Raw genomic sequence first — 16,856 nt, 5'->3', positions numbered from 1 at the left:
TAGAAAAGATAATTCTGGAACATTAAATTAAACAGCCAGTGTACATAAATAGACTACAGGTTCTCCACAGATGTGCTTATTAGTAGATTGTGACTCATAAAAACACTTGATAAATTAATGTTTTAAAAACACTAGATCCCTGTTCAAAAAGTACTGCATTCAATACATAACATAATAAGAACATAACATAAGAAATAGGAGCGGGAGTAGGCCATCTAGCCCCTCGAGCCTGCCCCGCCATTCAATAAGATCATGGCTGATCTGTCGTGGCTCAGTTCCACTTTCCCGCCCTCTCCCCATAACCCTTAATCCCCTCTCTTATCAAGAACCCATCAACCCGCGTCTTAAAAATATTTAGCGAGGCAGCCTCCACCACTTCAACGGGCAGAGAATTCCAGAGATTCACCACCCTTTGAGTGAAGAAGTTCCTCCTCAACTCTGTTCTAAACCGCCTCCCCTTTATCTTGAGGCTGTGCCCCCTAGTCCTACTGTCTTTTTTGAGCGGAAAGAGTCTCTCCACCTCTATCCTATCCATCCCATTCATCATCTTATACGTCTCAATGAGATCTCCCCTCATTCTTCTAAACTCTAACGAGTACAAGCCTAGTTTATTCAGCCTCTCCTCATAGCTCAACACCCTCAACTCCGGTATCAGCCTAGTAAACCTCCTCTGCACTCCCTCCAAGGCCAAAATATCCTTGCGCAGGTGCGGCGCCCAAAACTGCACACAGTACTCCAGCTGCGGCCTCACCAATGCCCTATACAGCTGCAGCAAGACCTCCCTACTTTTATATTCAATCCCCCTCGCTATGAAGGCCAGCATCCCATTCGCCTTCCTGACCACCTGCTGCACCTGCAAGCTGGGTTTTTGCGAGTCATGCACAAGGACCCCGAGGTCCCTCTGCACCGTCGCCTGCTGCAGTTTTTCGCCACGTAAGTAATAGTCCTTCCTACCATTCTTCCTACCAAAGTGGACCACCTCACACTTGCCAACATTAAATTCCATTTGCCATTTCCTGGCCCATTCGCCCAGCCTATCTAGATCCTTCTGCAGACTCTCCACACCCTCCGCACAATTTGCCTTTCCACCAATCTTGGTGTCATCAGCAAATTTCGACACCCTTCACTCGGTTCCCTCCTCCAGATCATCTATATAAATGGTAAATAGCTGAGGCCCCAGCACCGACCCCTGGGGCACCCCACTAGTCACCAACCGCCAATCCGAATAGCACCCATTGACCCCCACTCTCTGCCTCCTATTTGACAACCAATCCTCTATCCACGCTAACACCCTACCCCCAACTCCATGTCCCCTGACCTTCTGCAATAACCTCTTGTGAGGTACTTTGTCAAACGCCTTCTGAAAATCCAGAAAGACCACATCCACCGGCTCTCCTCTATCCACTGCCCTAGACACATCCTCATAGAACTCCAGTAAATTTGTCAGACACGACTTCCCTTTAATGAAACCGTGTTGCTTCTGCCCTATCAAGCAATTCCCTTCAAGATGCCTCGCAATTTCCTCCTTAATGACGGATTCTAACATTTTACCTACCACAGACGTTAAACTAACCGGCCTATAATTCCCCACCTTTTGCCTGGCACCCTTCTTAAACAACGGCGTACTAAATGAGTTTTCCATTGTGGTTAAGAAACCTAATTTCCTTGCACTGTTATACTACCTTAGGAACTAATTGTGGTTTCCTCAGTGACAGTATCAGATTGCCACTCTGTCACCATCTACCTATACCAAATTTTTTCCGTGCTCATCTTTCGTCACCTTCCAACTCCAGCCAGGTGAGATTCTGTAGTCTCCCAGGTCTAGCTTCGCAGTCCAGTGGTCATATTGGAGGAGGACATGGCCCTTTTTTAAGGCACTAGCTGCTGTAAACCAGGTAAGTTTAAAAGGTCTGACTGAAATCAACAGACTTGTAAGAAGATAAGTATCTGAAGTAAATGGGAGACTCAGTCTGGGTTTTTACAATATTTACCCAGAAGTCAGAAGAGATTTTAATTCTTCTATTTACAGTATCAGACGCTGTAACCCAGCCAGAACTATCCAAAGTTTGATATTTAAATCACACGTTCAGATAATTCACAGGGCAGGGCAATTGCCCCGAGGAACTTTTCACTTCTGGGCAATTGCCGTAGAAATGTTTACCTAAGAAGTTCTGAGGAATTCCCTGCGCATCTTTGGGGTACCATTCCAATCTGACACTGGGGAGCTTGGAGACCCAATATGTAGCTGATTCAAAACTCAGAACAAATTGTGAGAGAAAATTAATAACAAAGTCCAATTTCTCAATTTCCTTGTAAATATGATTCCAAATCATTAGTAACGAATGTAAAATAGCATCAAATTTCTTTCAGTCAAAACACACCTACCATTAAATGTAGATTCGCTACTGTTCCGAGATCCCCAACGTCCTTGTATCCAGGCTCTGTAGTCAGCAACTTCCTGAGTTACTCTGATTATTCGACCCAATATACTGTTAAATATATAGAATATTGAATAGGTAGGCTCTAGCAAAATGAGTCATATTATGTCATACAACTGGTGTTAAATCGCTTTAAAATATCCTCTTACCTTTCACATTCTCTGTTTGGGTAATACTTTGCAATTGGAGACACAGCATGACTTAGAACAACATAGGCATAATCAAAGGCTTGCTTTACCTGCATGGCACCATATGAACTCCTACCAACATCATTTCCTTTAGAAAAAAGAAGAAAAGATCACAACACAATGCATGCTGTGAAAATAATTCTGGAAAATGAAATGATCAAATATATTACCATATCAAAATGTGTTGGCTATGCTGTTAATATATTACTGTTATTTCAGGGTGAAATTGACAGCTACATATGCTCAGCTAAAAGCAGAAATCTGGAAGATGCAGTCAGTAATACCCTGCTCTTCCAAGGTTGAATGTCTACAGTCATCACTTATGGAATTTGTACATAGATCACTACAATAATGTGAACGCAGCTAATTAGTTATGTTAAACTTGCATCACACTTATGGGTAGACCACACTTGCCATACTATGTGCAGTTTTGGTTGACATATTATAGAAAGACATACAGGCGCTGGACAGCACGCAGAAAAGAACGACAAGGATGAAATCAGAAATGCATGGATCTATAGATCAGGAAAGCACAGATAGAAGAGGAAAGAGATCCAACCTAAAAAGGCTGAGCAGTGGCCAAAATGGGGTTTTTAAAAAAATCATGAAAGTTATTGATAAAGTGGACATGAGGGAATGTTTCTTCTTGCCAGGAAAAGCATAACTAGAGGCCAGCAATAGATGATGGTCACCAAGAAATCCAAGAGAAAATTAAGAAACTTCTTCACCCAGTGTGGTAAGAAACTGCTATCCCAAGGAGTGGTTGAAGCTAATAATAAAGAATCATTTAAGGGGAATCTAAATAAGCATATGAAGGAGGAAGTACAGGGTTACATTGATGGATTTAGATGAGGAAAACTGGGAAAAGGCCAGAGTAGAGCATCAACAGCACCATGGACTGGTTGGGTCAAATGGCCTGTTCCTGCACTGGATGTCCAACATAATTCTGTGTGTTCTTGCACTAAAACAACTGAATGTGGTAAGATTGGTTTATGTGATAATTACTGTTGAACAATCTCTATACGTCCATGACACATTAACTTTACAAATATAGAGTTCCATTCCCTCAATGTTGGAAATTTATAAAAATCAATTCAAAAAAATACACAAGTGGAATCTCTTTACTGTTGGAAATGGGTCACCATCCCAAGGACACAAGCAAAAAGAACTAGAGGTGATATGAGCATTTTTTTTTTAAACAGTAGGTTATGATCTGGAAATGCATGGCTTGAAAGGATAGTGAAAGTAGGTTCAATAGTAACATAAAAAGAAAATTGGATAAATACTTGGAGGGAACACATTCAAATGGGCATAGGGACTGACACTAAATTGGAAAGCTGTATTGAAGAATTAGCACAAGAGTGATGTCTGAAAAGCTTCCTTCTGTTCTATACATTTAATGTTTAAACAAAAATAGAAAATTTTGATCATTTATTCCATTTGTCTCCTGCATTAGCCAGATCACTTTACTGATTTTTTTGTAAAATTAAGATTTTAATAATCGTAACAAAATATTTTTCTCCATGCCAAAAGTAACCTACCTGACCAACATCAGTGAGAATCTTTACTGCACCAACTGCCCTATATCAGCACATTCAAAATATTAACTTGACACTGCTTCCTTTTTATTTATTGAAATAAATTTATTGAAAGCTTTCCAATCCCAACTTTGAAATCTTTCACTTACTTTCCTATTCTATTTTACATTCTGCTGTGCAGTTGTGGTAGAATTAGCAACTTTATTAAAAATGCATTCCTATGGATTTAAATTACATTAAAGATTCCAGTTAATTGACAAAATCAAATTTGGGAGATTGACACATCATCAGGTCAATCTTTGATGCATTTTTGTAAGATGACAATCTGTCACATGTGGAGAGACTAAGTCAGTTAGGATTATATTCACTGGAGTTTAGAAGAGTGAAAGGGGATCTCATAGAAACTTACAAAATTCTAACTGGGTTACAGAGGTTCAGAAAGAATGTTCCCAATGGTGGGAGAGTCCAGAACTAGGGGTCAGAGTTTGAGAACAAGAGGTAAACCTTTTAGAACTGAGATCAGGAGAAATTTCTTCACTCAGAAGGTGGTGAATCCATGGAATTCACCATCAAGGAATGTACTTGAGGCCAAAATGTTGTCTGACTTCAAGAAGAAATTAGATATAGCTCTTGGGACTAAAGGGATCAAGAGATATTGGGGGGGGGGGGGGGGGGGGGGGGGTGGTGCGCGCGCACACGCGCGGAAATCAGAATATTGAACATGATCAGCCACGATCAAAATGAATGGCAGAACATGCTCAAATGGCCTACTCCTGCTTCTAGTTTCTATGAAAATGATAAACATAGGACGGAATCCTCCCATTTTGAAGTTAAGTGCAGTGGCAGGCAGCTCTAGCGGTGCCTGTCCTGCAGGCCAGAACAGTGGGATCCTGCGCCAGATTCAGCAGTTGGAGGCTCATCAATTATGCACAAGATGGCTCCCCCCACCTCCTCTCCTGGTAGGCCAGCAACAAAAAACAAAATCATACATTCTGCTGACAGGTTTGATGGTCCCGATGCCATATTTAAAGACCAGTCCAGCGCACTTGTATCACTCTCCCCAGCCCACTTATCTTCACTAGACCTCCAACATGCACAGAAGAGGGAGACAAAAGGTTAGTAGCCATAAGTAACAGCACTGGATTTCGCCATCAGGGTCCTCCAGGCCCACATTTGGGGGAATGCAAGTCCTCTGAAATGTGCTCTACCCAAGGGATGGCTTAAAGAAGCACACCAACCTCACCTCTCTGCTCTAAGAAGATGTTGTTCAAGAGGTCAGCACAGCTGTCACTCACCCACAAAGTGCACGAATGATCTCATCTACTCTATCAGTGCTTCCTCCATTATCAAATTCTCAGCCCAGCATTTTGTGCATCTAATTTTCAAAAGGCTTTTGACAAAGTCCCACACAAGAGAGTGAGCAAAGTTGAACCTCATGGTATTGAGGACAATATATTGATGTGGATAGAGAACTGGTTGGGATTCAGGAAGCAGAGACAGGGAATAAATGAGTCCTTTTCAGAGTGGCAGGCAGTGACTAGTGGAGTACTGCAAGGTACATGCTGGGACCCCAGCTGTTCACAATATATATTAATGATTTGGATGAAGGAATTGATGCAATATCTCAAAATTTGCAGACAACACTAAGTTGGGTGGCAGTGTGTGCTGTGAGGAGGATGCTAAGAGGCTGCAGGGTGACTTGGACTGACCAAGTGGGCAAATACAATATAACATGGATAAATGTGAGGTTATCCACTTTGGTGGCAAAAATAGGAAGGAAGATTATTACCTGAATGGTGGCAGTGCAAGTAAAGGGGAAGTGCAATGTGACCTGGATGTCACAGTGGAACAGTCGCTGAAGATTGGCATGCAAGTATAGCAGGTGGTGAAGAAAGCTAATGGCATGCTGACCTTCATAGCAAAAGAATTTGAGAATAGTAGTTATACAGGGCATTGACGAGGCCACACCTTGAGTTTTGGTCTCCTAGTCTGAGGGGGGACATGCTTGCTATTGAGGAAGTCCAGCAAAGGTTTACCAGACTGATTCCAGAATGGCAGGACTGAAGAAAGACTGCATCCACTGGGTTTGTACTCACTGGAATTTAGAGAAATGACAGGGAATTTCATAGGAACATATAAAGTCCTGATGGGACTGGACAGACTTGATGTGAGAAGAATGTTCCCGATGTTGGGGAAGTGCAGAACTAGAGGTCACAGTCTAAGAATAAGGGGTAAGCCATTCAGGACTGAGATGAGGAAGGACTTTTTCACTCAGTTGTGAACCTGACAAATTCTCTACCACAGAAAGCCATTGGGGCCAGTTGTTACATATGTTCAGCAGAGAAGTGGATATGGATCTTGCAGCTAAAGGGATCAAGGGGTACAGAGAGAAAGCAGGAGTGGTATACCAGAAGTGCATGATCAGCCATGATAATATTGAATGATGATGCAAGCTTGAAGGGCTGAATACTGTGCTCTTGCACCTATTTTCTATGCTTCTCCACTGCCCAGAAGCACATCTGGAGGAAGAGGGGGCTCAGCCACAACCTCCACCATGCAGGGCCACATACCTTGGGTGGGGCGTAGTTCAAGATTAGGCTTGGGGTCACTTTCTGGAGAACACCTCAGACACATCCTCGCAGTAGTCGAAGGCAGGGACAGCCCACGTCTCCTGGAAAGTTCCACTATATACCTTTTCAAAATTTGATGCAAACCTTTTCAGGTGTGTGCAAAATTCAAAGCGCAAAATTAGAAATCTGGCTTGCTTTGGCTTCCTGAGCAATGGGCTCTGAGTCCTGTGTAGTTGACTTGGATCCTGTCCACATTAGCAGCATCAACGTGTATGGGTTGCAAGAAGCAGTCCCAAAGGCCAGTTTTGTGGCTAACACTTCATCATATCCCACCCAGAGAGAACCAATCTTACTTTTGATTTTGGAAGATTCCATTTTATGCAAATGTCAATATAGTGGTGCTGCAACTTTATTGCAGGACAGAGTTCAACCCTCCCTCCCCAGTGCCTCTAATTTATCTGGAGGCTCACGATGTGCAGGTCGAGATGTCACCTGTTAATCTCCAGTTTCCTCCATTAATACTAGATCCTGTTGTGGTGATGGACATTGACATGCACACCCCCAACTTCCCCACCTCTGAGCCCAGCACTGGTGAGGTTCCCAGGCCTCACACGGGCCTGTGCCCACTCCATTGGGAGGCTGTGTGCATGTTCGGTTGCAGAGGCTTTCTCCCCTCCTTTCCATTTCTTAGCAGGAATATCTGCACACTGACTCCTGTCTGTCAGCCCCTAAACTTAAACAGGAACCTTGACATAGTTTCCATTTCCAAACAGGACTACAGACAACAGTGACCTTTACAAAGCACTACAGCCTTGACATGTTTGACGTTCATGCAAACTATTCCCAAGGTGCCACACTAACATAGATCCAACCCATAATTCGCAGTCAGTGTGCATCCACTTCCATTAACACATGAGGCCTTAGCCACCTCTATTGTTTGTCTGCGTTTCGTGCAATCTTGTCAGGGTCCAGCCTCCTTCCCATTGGTCTTCCCGTCATCTTTCATTGTTCATCCTCTTCATCCACCTCTGTGCTTCTCTGCCTGCCATTGTAAGCCCTTGCCCTTCTTTAGCCCCCCCTCCTTTCCACATAGCCTCCTAGTGTTTCTCACCCCTTCCCTCACCTTGCGCAGCCCCCTTCCACATAACCCTCCAGTGTTTGAACTTCCCCCACCCCATGCCTCTGAACTGAGGGCCAATTTGTGCACACCTGTCTTTATATATTGGATTTGGTGCTGACATGATTTCCTGCTGACATGATGCAAGATTGGAAAGCCTGACAAGGATTTGAGCAGACAGCTGTTTTAATGAGTTAGCATGAATGCAACTGAATGCAAAGAGTGCTTGCGCCACCTGCCAGCAGGAAGAACAACCTGTCATTTACACAAGTGCAACAGGACTTTATGCTGTTGGGTTTGACATTTTGACTCCCACCAGATTCACACATCCACCCACTGCAGGCAGGCTGGGAAAATTCTGCCCACACTCATCGACATGGGCTTGGAAGGACGAAGTGCCAGTTCCTGTGCTGTACTTGTGTTCCTGCAACCTGATGGCCTCAAATGGAGTACATTTTGTATTGTTCCAGATGAGTTAATTAGTATAGAAGTGTGGAGACACAATTCATGTAAACTCTCATAGCTAAATCACTGAACACTTGAGAATAAAATCCTCAATTATACAGTAGCTTGAAATACCAAAACCATTACTCAACAAATTACTGTGCATCATGCATAATATTGAATCAAAAAATATGAATTTTTGCAGCTAAATAATTATCAAAATTCACACAATGCCTCCACATGTCTAATGAAAACACAAAAGCTACAAAGATGCTTTGCTCTGCGTAGTAATTACATTTACTACTTGGAGAGCACAACTAATGTCACAGGTAATACAGTACATGACACTGCTCAAAAACACTACATGAACCTATTCAAAACATGGAAATAATTTCATGGCTTTTACTTCATTAACTTTCAGAAGTGTGACAACATCCTAGTGAGGATACTACCTGATGGTCACTTCCGTGTGTCAGTAAATCTCAACATGAAATGGAAAAATGTATTTAAGTCTGCTGTTGCAAAATAAACTTGCCTAATTTTGAATACACTTTTCACATGATCTAAATCTTCAGGATCACTCAGTAGTTTTAGCTCTATTGAAATATCGATACTGTGTTACCTTGCTGCAGTGGATCTTCGATGTATAGCATTGATGGCCTGTATCCATCAGGCATAATTTTTTGCAACTCATCCTTAGCAACATATGAGCCCCCATCACTTATCCGAATACCAGTCTTAAGATAATTAAAATGCCTTCCATACAGTTCAAAGAATTCAATGAGAAGCACTCCAATATTAGCATCACGGTTGCAGACATCTTCTCGAGGATGTAACTACAAGCAAAGGAACATTATGGATTAAAATAGATACTTGGATTTTGTGAAGAACATAAAGATGAACTTCTTTTTAAAATACGTTTCTGTCTTCTTTAAGTAACTATAAACACAATGATGCCTCCAAGCAAGATGTAAAGAACAGCACATGACTGGGTCGATTAAGGGGTTTTAGTTTTTCCATTCTTCAGAATGCACCTAATGGTAATCTCTGACTTGAAACAAAACACATTTCTAACAGCAACTATGGAACTCAAATGCCACCTCTGGCTAACAGTAACCCACTTCAGATATAGTTGCACCAAGAAAAATACCTTCTCAATAAGATCCATGAACGTCCACAGCCAATAGTTGATAAACAAGTTTATTTAATGGATATATTCTCGAATTCTCTGCCCGAAGGCAGATCCTTGGTGATTAGTCACCAAATCACAGAGTGCTATGAGTATTACTATAGGAAGGGCAAGGAAGCAGGTTTATGAGAATAAGAAATAACAAGTAACTGCTCAATGATGCTTTGCCTTGAGGTAATATTTTGTTTAGATGATGTTGGAAGAGGAGAGAAAAAAAAAACAAGGTTACAATTTCCTAGAATCTATTTGGGACAGTTTTCTGGAACAATATGCTTTAGAATAAACAAAAGATAAAACTACCATAGCAATGAGAAAGAAGCAGCATTAATCAACAATCTGGCATATGGGAGTATTTTCAAAAAGAGAATGTGAACCCAAGTGATATTACAAATGGCAACATGAAAAGGGTAGACTTGTTAAATGACGATTTTATATTTGTTTTCACAGTACAGAAAGACAACAAAATACCAGTGATGCAGGTGAGTCTAAGAATATTTAAAGGAGGAGTTTGGATTTAAGTGCAAGAAATGGTAAAGGGAGAAAATAATAGAACATGGAGGTAGACATCTCCAGGATTTGATGTATGTCACTTGAGGGTATTTAAACAAAAAGATAGGGAAATTATGGATGCCATAAGCATGATTATCCAAGCTGCCTAGATTTAGGAAGTGTGCCTTTGGATTGAAAATTGCAATTGTCAGTCTGGGAAATAACAGAAACCATGAAACTACAGATTGGTTGGTTTAATAGCAGCATGGACAAGTTATTGCATTCAATAAGCAGGGAACATTTTACAAAATATAAGCTAACCAAAGAAAGTCAATATGGATTTTGATGGGTAGATCATGTCTGAGTAACCTAGTTGATTTTTTTTCCAACTTCATGAGTGTCAACATGAGTTTACTTAAGGAATTTAAAATTCTGCAGAAAAACTACAGATAAGAGCAAAAAGAAGAATGCATAGAATTAGTGTGATTTTGAGGCATGGGTTAGTAATCGGTTGGATGACAGAGGCAGAGAGTTAGGATAAATGGTTAATTGGCTGATGGCAAGTGGAAAGAGGTATTCCTTACGGATCTGCACCAGGCACTCAGCAATTCATTACATGTTAATAACTTGGATGCAGAGATGGAGTTATATATTCAGTATTGTATACAACTTAGTTAGGAGACATAATAAGTTATGTAAATAGATGCAAGAAGTTACAACAGGACATGAACAAAATTAAACGAGTTGACAAAACTGTGGCAGATGAAGTACAATGTGGCCAAGCATGGGGTTATCCACTTACAGATCCCAGAAATAAAAACTGCAAAACTATGTTAACGACAAAAGATTAACCACAAAGGGTCTCATTTCCACTTCCACTCCTGGAAGTGCCCCCTCCCCCTCCCCAATTAAGGCCACAACCAATCTTTCCCCAAGCCTCACCACCTCTCCCGTGAAACCACCCACTCTTAGCTAATCCTGGACTCAGATTTAGAATCCGAGGATTGCTCAACTTCCCCGTATTAGCCACAGGGATTACAGAGTTGCCAACCAATCAGTTTAGCACTCACAGGCAGGAATTCCCTCTGTTTGAGGATCATCCTTGGTGTGTTAACTGGTTGCAAGGCTGCTGTAATTGTCAGGAATGCCTTCTTCCCTGATTGTCCCATCCACCATCCAAAATATCCTGCACAAGTTCCAATCTGAGAAAATGTTGCATAAACCTGGACTGTATTTTCTTAAAATAGAAGGGGTGATATAATTGAGGTGTTTGAAATGTGAAAAAGGTTTCAATTTGGAGAAACCGTTTCCTCAGTTGAGGAAATTTTAAAAAAGGGGGGGCACAAATCTTAAAGATTAGAGATAGGTCAGAAAACATTTTTCTTACCAAGGGTAACAGAAATATTGAATGTTCTCCGGAGCATTGAACCTGGTGGCTGTGGCGAGTGCCTGATTTAAATTGAAAACCGCTTTTTTTCTGTACTTCCGGTTCTCGGGGCTTGTTAGAGTGTAGTTTACTTCCGAACCGGAAGTTAGGCGAGGGGATTGTCGGTAAGGAGGGGGGTGGGGTATAAAAAAGGGGTAGCAGCACACAGCGGGCAGCGGAGTGAGTGGGAGCTGAGTGAGAAGGGCTTTGGCTCGCTGGGCTTAGGAGAGAGCAGGCTTAGACAAGGGAGTTACAGTTTTCTACCTTTTGGCGGTTACAGGAGGTTGGGACATGGCAGGGAATATAGGAAGGAATATAAGCTGTGTCAGGTTGCCGCACGTGGGAGTTCTTGGTGGCGTCACGTGTCCCCAAGGTCCACATCTGCACTAAATGTTTAGAACTGCAGCGCTTGAGGGCCCGGGTCAGGCAGCTCGAGGGGCATCTGGAAGATGCGTTTCTAGTCAGGGAAAACGAGGAGTTAATGGCTAGGAACCATGAGCAGGAAGAGGTCCCAAGGGCTGAAGAGCAGGAAGGGTGGACAACTGTTAGGAGGAGAAAGAGGAAGAAGAAGAGTAGTCAGGGTCCCCCGGCCTCCCCAGAGGCCCCCCAATGTTCGACGACAGGGGCACAGAAAGATACAAGATACTGAAGGGAATAGATAGAGTCGATAGTGAGAGACTGCTCCCTAGACTGGGTACAAATACGAGAGGTCATGATTTAAGGGTGAGGGGGGAGAGGTATAACTTGGATGTGAGAGGAAGGTTCTTTATGCAGAGAGTTGTGGGGGTATGGAACGCGCTACCGAGTAGGGTGGTGGAGGCAGGAACGTTGGACTCGTTTAAGGTTCAGTTAGACAGACACATGAGTGAAACGAGGATGGAGGGTTATAGTAGGGGCTATTAAATAAGGTCAGAACCTCGGGAGACACCGGAAATGCAGACTTGTAAGTTAACGTTTTTGTCTTTTTATTCTGCAGGTGGAGGTCCACCTCGTTGTCAAACGAGGGGCATGCACACGGTGGGTTGTGCGTGGGCTGCTCTTGGAGGTTCCGGGAGTGGCCTAGTACTTCGTGTTGGTGTTTGTGCTTGATCCTGGACCGGTAGACGGGCGCCGCAACAGCTCAGTGACTAGCACTGCTGGCTGTGCAGATACATGGATTTGGGCCTGTGTCTGTGGGAGTTTGTGCATTCTCCCTGTGGTTGCGTGGGTTTCCTCCGGGCGCTCCGGTTTCCTCCCACACCCCAAAGATGTGCTCTTAGGCTGATTGGTTTACCAAATTGACACTATTCTCCCCTGAATCTGGCTAAGTTAGGGGTTCCATTCGTAGACACGCAGGGTAGAATAGGTGTAGGGTGATGCGGTGGCGCGGGCTCATTGGGCTGAAGGGCCTGTTTCCCGTGCTGGGTTGTTCTTTGTTCTTACCAAGTAGAATGTGGATGCACAGTCAATTGAAGCTTTCAAGCTCAAGATCAACAGGTTAGGGAATGATCAACAGCAAGAAAATAGACTAGAGGGACAGACTAAACATGGTCTATTGTATCAAATGACTGAATGGCAGAACAGAGGGACTGACTGTCATCATTCATGTTTCAATATTCTTCAGGATACAGTAGGCAAAATCAACAGTGGCAATTTTTCTGATAAGTGTTATTACAGAACACACAACACGATATGGAAAGGACAAAATGTTCACTTTTGTTTGTTGCTGGAAGGATCAGAATTCTACAAGTTCAGGCCAATCCATCTTCGAGGAATGGAGGAAGAAAATGAGCAAGAAACAGAAAGTAGAAAAAAGCAAAAAAGTGAGGGAAAAAAACAGCAAGCTAGCAGGGAGAAGAGATGGTGAGCAAAGAAGAGCTTAAAAGACTAAGAAAAAGGAAAAGCTTTTCACCTGTAGAAAGCTAACCGCCATTAGGAACAGACTGTAGGAGCCAATCCCGCCTGTGAATACTTCATTTAGGTCTCTCTGCAGCAGGAACTGTTTCAGCACCAGAACCAGGCACGGAAGCACTGGAAACTTCTACAAAAAAGTAAAAGCTTGTTAGCTCTAAAAAGGGGAAATTGTCATCTTGTCAAAATAATGTTCATCCTTACATACTTCAGAAAATTGGAAATATAACACCAACAAGGAAACAAGAAAAAAAGTTCAGGTAACAATAGCTTTGCAAATTCCTACATAGTTTTTAAAAATTCTTTCATGGATGTTTGAATCAATGGCAAGGCAAGTATTTGTTGCCTTGCCCAAAATGCCCTTGGGAAGGTGGTGGTGAGCTGCCTACTTGAACCTTGCAGTCCATATGGCATACGCTTAGTGCTGTTATGAAGGAAATTTCAGGTCTTGACTCAACCATTCCAAAGAAACAGCAGTATAATTCCAGAGTGGCATGAGGCTCGGAAGGGAACTTACAGCTGGTGGCACTCATGTGTCTGCTGTCATTCTGCTTCTAAGCAGTAGAAGGTTTCAAAGTTGCTGTCAAATGAGGCTTGGCAAATTACTGTAGTCTATCTAGTAAAATGGTACAGACTACTGCCATGTGTACTGGTGGTGGAAGGAATGAATGTCTACAGTAGTAGAGGTGCCTAGGCTTGGATGGTGTGGAGCTTCAGAAGTTGTTGGAGCCACACTCGTTCAGGCAAATGGAGTGTATTCCAGCCTCCTTTTGACTTTTAAGTCGGAAGACAGGTTTTGGGAAGCCAAAACACGAATTAGCTACGGCAGAATCGCCCACCTTTGATTCACTACTGCCACCACAATATTTATTAGCTGATCCAGTTCAATTTCTGGTTCATAAAGAGCCCTCACTCCAAGAGGCATCTGAGTCATGGGTTTATTTTGCAGTACTTTTGCAAAATCTTTTGAAAATCCATGGACACATTGTCTATTCTTTATTACTTAAAATAAGCTTCAGTAAGATTAGCATAATGTGACCTCTTTTGAAATATATGCTAATTATGTTTCTAGTTTTTTTCATATATTACAAAAATTAAGGTTGGTAACTGAAATGTAATTTAAATTATGCATATTTTCTTTTTTGTGCAATCTGTGAAATGAGAAACATTTTCACATGAGTGGTTCAGGTCTGGAATGCACTCACTGAAAGTGTGGTCAAACTAGGTTTAATCGAGGCATTCAACAAGGCATTAGATGATTACTTGAATAGAAACAATGTGCAAGGGTATGGGGCAAACGGCAGAGGTATGATACTGAGTCATGATGTTCATTTGGAGGGCCAGTGCAGACACGATTGGCCAAATGGCCTCCTTCTGAGATTTCTCCACATGTAGGAAGGGATAAACCAAGAAAGTACAGATCCATCAGGAGTAAGCTTTTATGCTCCATAATGCTAAATTTATCAGAATGCTTTTAACAAAATTGCAAGTTATAAAATGCTGATTAAAACTAAATAAATAGAACAAGACTTGATCTGTAATAAAACAGGAAGCAGGGGATAGAAATGCTTTTCAAACAAATCATAAGTTTGTAAAATAAGTGACAATTGTAAAGTAGGAATATTGGTACGGTTCAGGTCAGAAACTCAAAGTGTTTTATGAAGCCCACCTGAATCATAAGTTTTGCACCTTGAATTTGGCTAGGGTAAGCATGAGAAGTTTCACTTCTGGTATGATTCAAAAGACCAACTAGAGAACTTTTTAATCAAAGGTTATTTAAGAATACAGTTAACATGTATAGTAAGACAATTAGCAAGAACTTATCAATTTCAAAGAAAAACAAAACCACCACACCAATGTATAACCCTTAATGGACATATCTAATGATGTTCCAATCAAAACCAAAATCCAATAAACAAAACCCTTCAAACAGGTTTATCACTGCACAGTCTAAAGCTCACATGATACTGGAATCCTGGAATACTGGGTTGCATGCCAATTTCAAATTATCTTGAAAACTCAGCAGTTTGCAGTAGTATCAGCTCCCCAGAATTCCAAAACAGATTTTTTTCATTGCAACAGGGCAAAAGCCTTCTTTCAGCTGGTAAAATTTCCAAAGGAACGCAGAGAAAAATACTACTTTTCAAGCTTGCTGCTAAGACTGCCTCTAACACTGCAGCCAAAACAAAACTGAAAATCATCCATGTCACCTGTCCAGTTTTTTTGGACAACAATGACATCACCTAAGGCTTACAGCATGACTTTTTAAAAAAATCTCTTCAAGGTACACTAACATCACAATTGCAATAGAAAAATAAGCCGCTGATAAAAGATGTGAAAAAATTATATAAACAGGTTTTTATTAATTTATGGAATGTGGACATAACTGGCTAGGCTAGCATTTATTGCCCATCTCTTGAACTACGTAGCTTGCTAGGCCATTTCAGAAGGCATTTAAGAGTCAACCACATTGTTATGGATCTGGAGTCACATCTAGGCCAGACCAGGCAAGGACAGCAAGATTTCCTTCCCTAAAGTATATTAGTGAACCAGATGGGTTTCACGACAAACAACGGCTTCATGGTCATAAAATAAGTGGGATTGGGACCAAATCGGTAAACTTGGAAAGAGATCCGAGAGTAACAGTTAATCAGGGCAATATGGAATTCTCAATGCATCTGGAATGATGTATTCATTTCTGGTCACTACACCATAGAAAGATACGTGCAGGCAATTTTCAGAGTAGGCAGAAAAACTAATCCTGAATGTAAAAGCAGTGGTGTCCGAACTTTTTCCCCATTGAAGCCTCATCGAAGCTTTGAAATTGCTGTGGGCCCTCAGTGGGAGCTGAAAGGGGAGGTGACGTGTTTGGGGAATCCTGTGTAAAGGACTGTACTCTGAGGAAATGTCTGCAGCCTAGAAAAAGACACAGTAACACAGCAAAGTATCAAATGGTACAACTCAGATACACCCAAAAAGATAAGACCGGAAGATAAATTTAATTGAGAGGAGCAGTTCTAAAAATAGTTTTGAGCATTTTATTTTGCTCAAAACAATAATATATGTTTGTTTAAAACAAATCAGCTAGATAGGGAACAGATACAAATTAGAATGTCCAAGATATGGCCTTTCCCATCAATTTTTCTTAGATCCTTTTCAGTCATATCATGAGAAATAAGCTTAAGATATCATTTGGATTTTTTACTGTCAAAACAGTGCAATTTCCACAAAATCTACAACTGAAGTGACCTATATGCACAGGTCACTGTGTCACAAGCCACAAATAGTTTGACTTCATTACCAGTATCACAGTAGGTAACCAAATTTAAACCACTCATGTCCTGTTAAATAAAAGGCTCATAGAACTAATTTGAAAACAGGGAGATTCTTCCCAATGCTCTGGCCCATAATTATCCTTCAACCAATATAACATATAATACATATTATAACTTCTAACCTTGATAAATTCATGTATAAGCTGAGCAGCTTTTACTCCATTTTGTACATTGAAGCTGATGTCAACTTTTACCTCAGTGTAAGAGTCTGTTAGTTTGATAATAGGCACCT

General features: G+C 41.6%; 1 protein-coding gene across 1 annotated transcript in view; it reads right to left on the bottom strand.

The window, feature by feature from the left end:
• The window catches only part of tent4b (terminal nucleotidyltransferase 4B), a 77,723-nt gene that overhangs the window by 11,205 nt on the left and 49,662 nt on the right, over positions 1-16,856 (bottom strand). The window contains exons 5-9 of the mRNA XM_080186972.1: positions 16,747-16,854; positions 13,291-13,419; positions 8,918-9,131; positions 2,588-2,714; positions 2,386-2,489 (exon numbers count right to left, since the gene is read on the bottom strand). Coding sequence (XP_080043098.1) covers positions 2,386-2,489; positions 2,588-2,714; positions 8,918-9,131; positions 13,291-13,419; positions 16,747-16,854 — 682 coding nt within the window. The remainder of the gene's footprint in view (positions 1-2,385; positions 2,490-2,587; positions 2,715-8,917; positions 9,132-13,290; positions 13,420-16,746; positions 16,855-16,856) is intronic.

This window comes from Carcharhinus amblyrhynchos, chromosome 4 (genome assembly GCF_965287045.1).
Source record: "Carcharhinus amblyrhynchos chromosome 4, sCarAmb.v2.hapA, whole genome shotgun sequence".
Classification (NCBI taxonomy): domain Eukaryota; kingdom Metazoa; phylum Chordata; class Chondrichthyes; order Carcharhiniformes; family Carcharhinidae; genus Carcharhinus; species Carcharhinus amblyrhynchos.
This window is presented reverse-complemented; position numbering and strand designations above follow the sequence as displayed.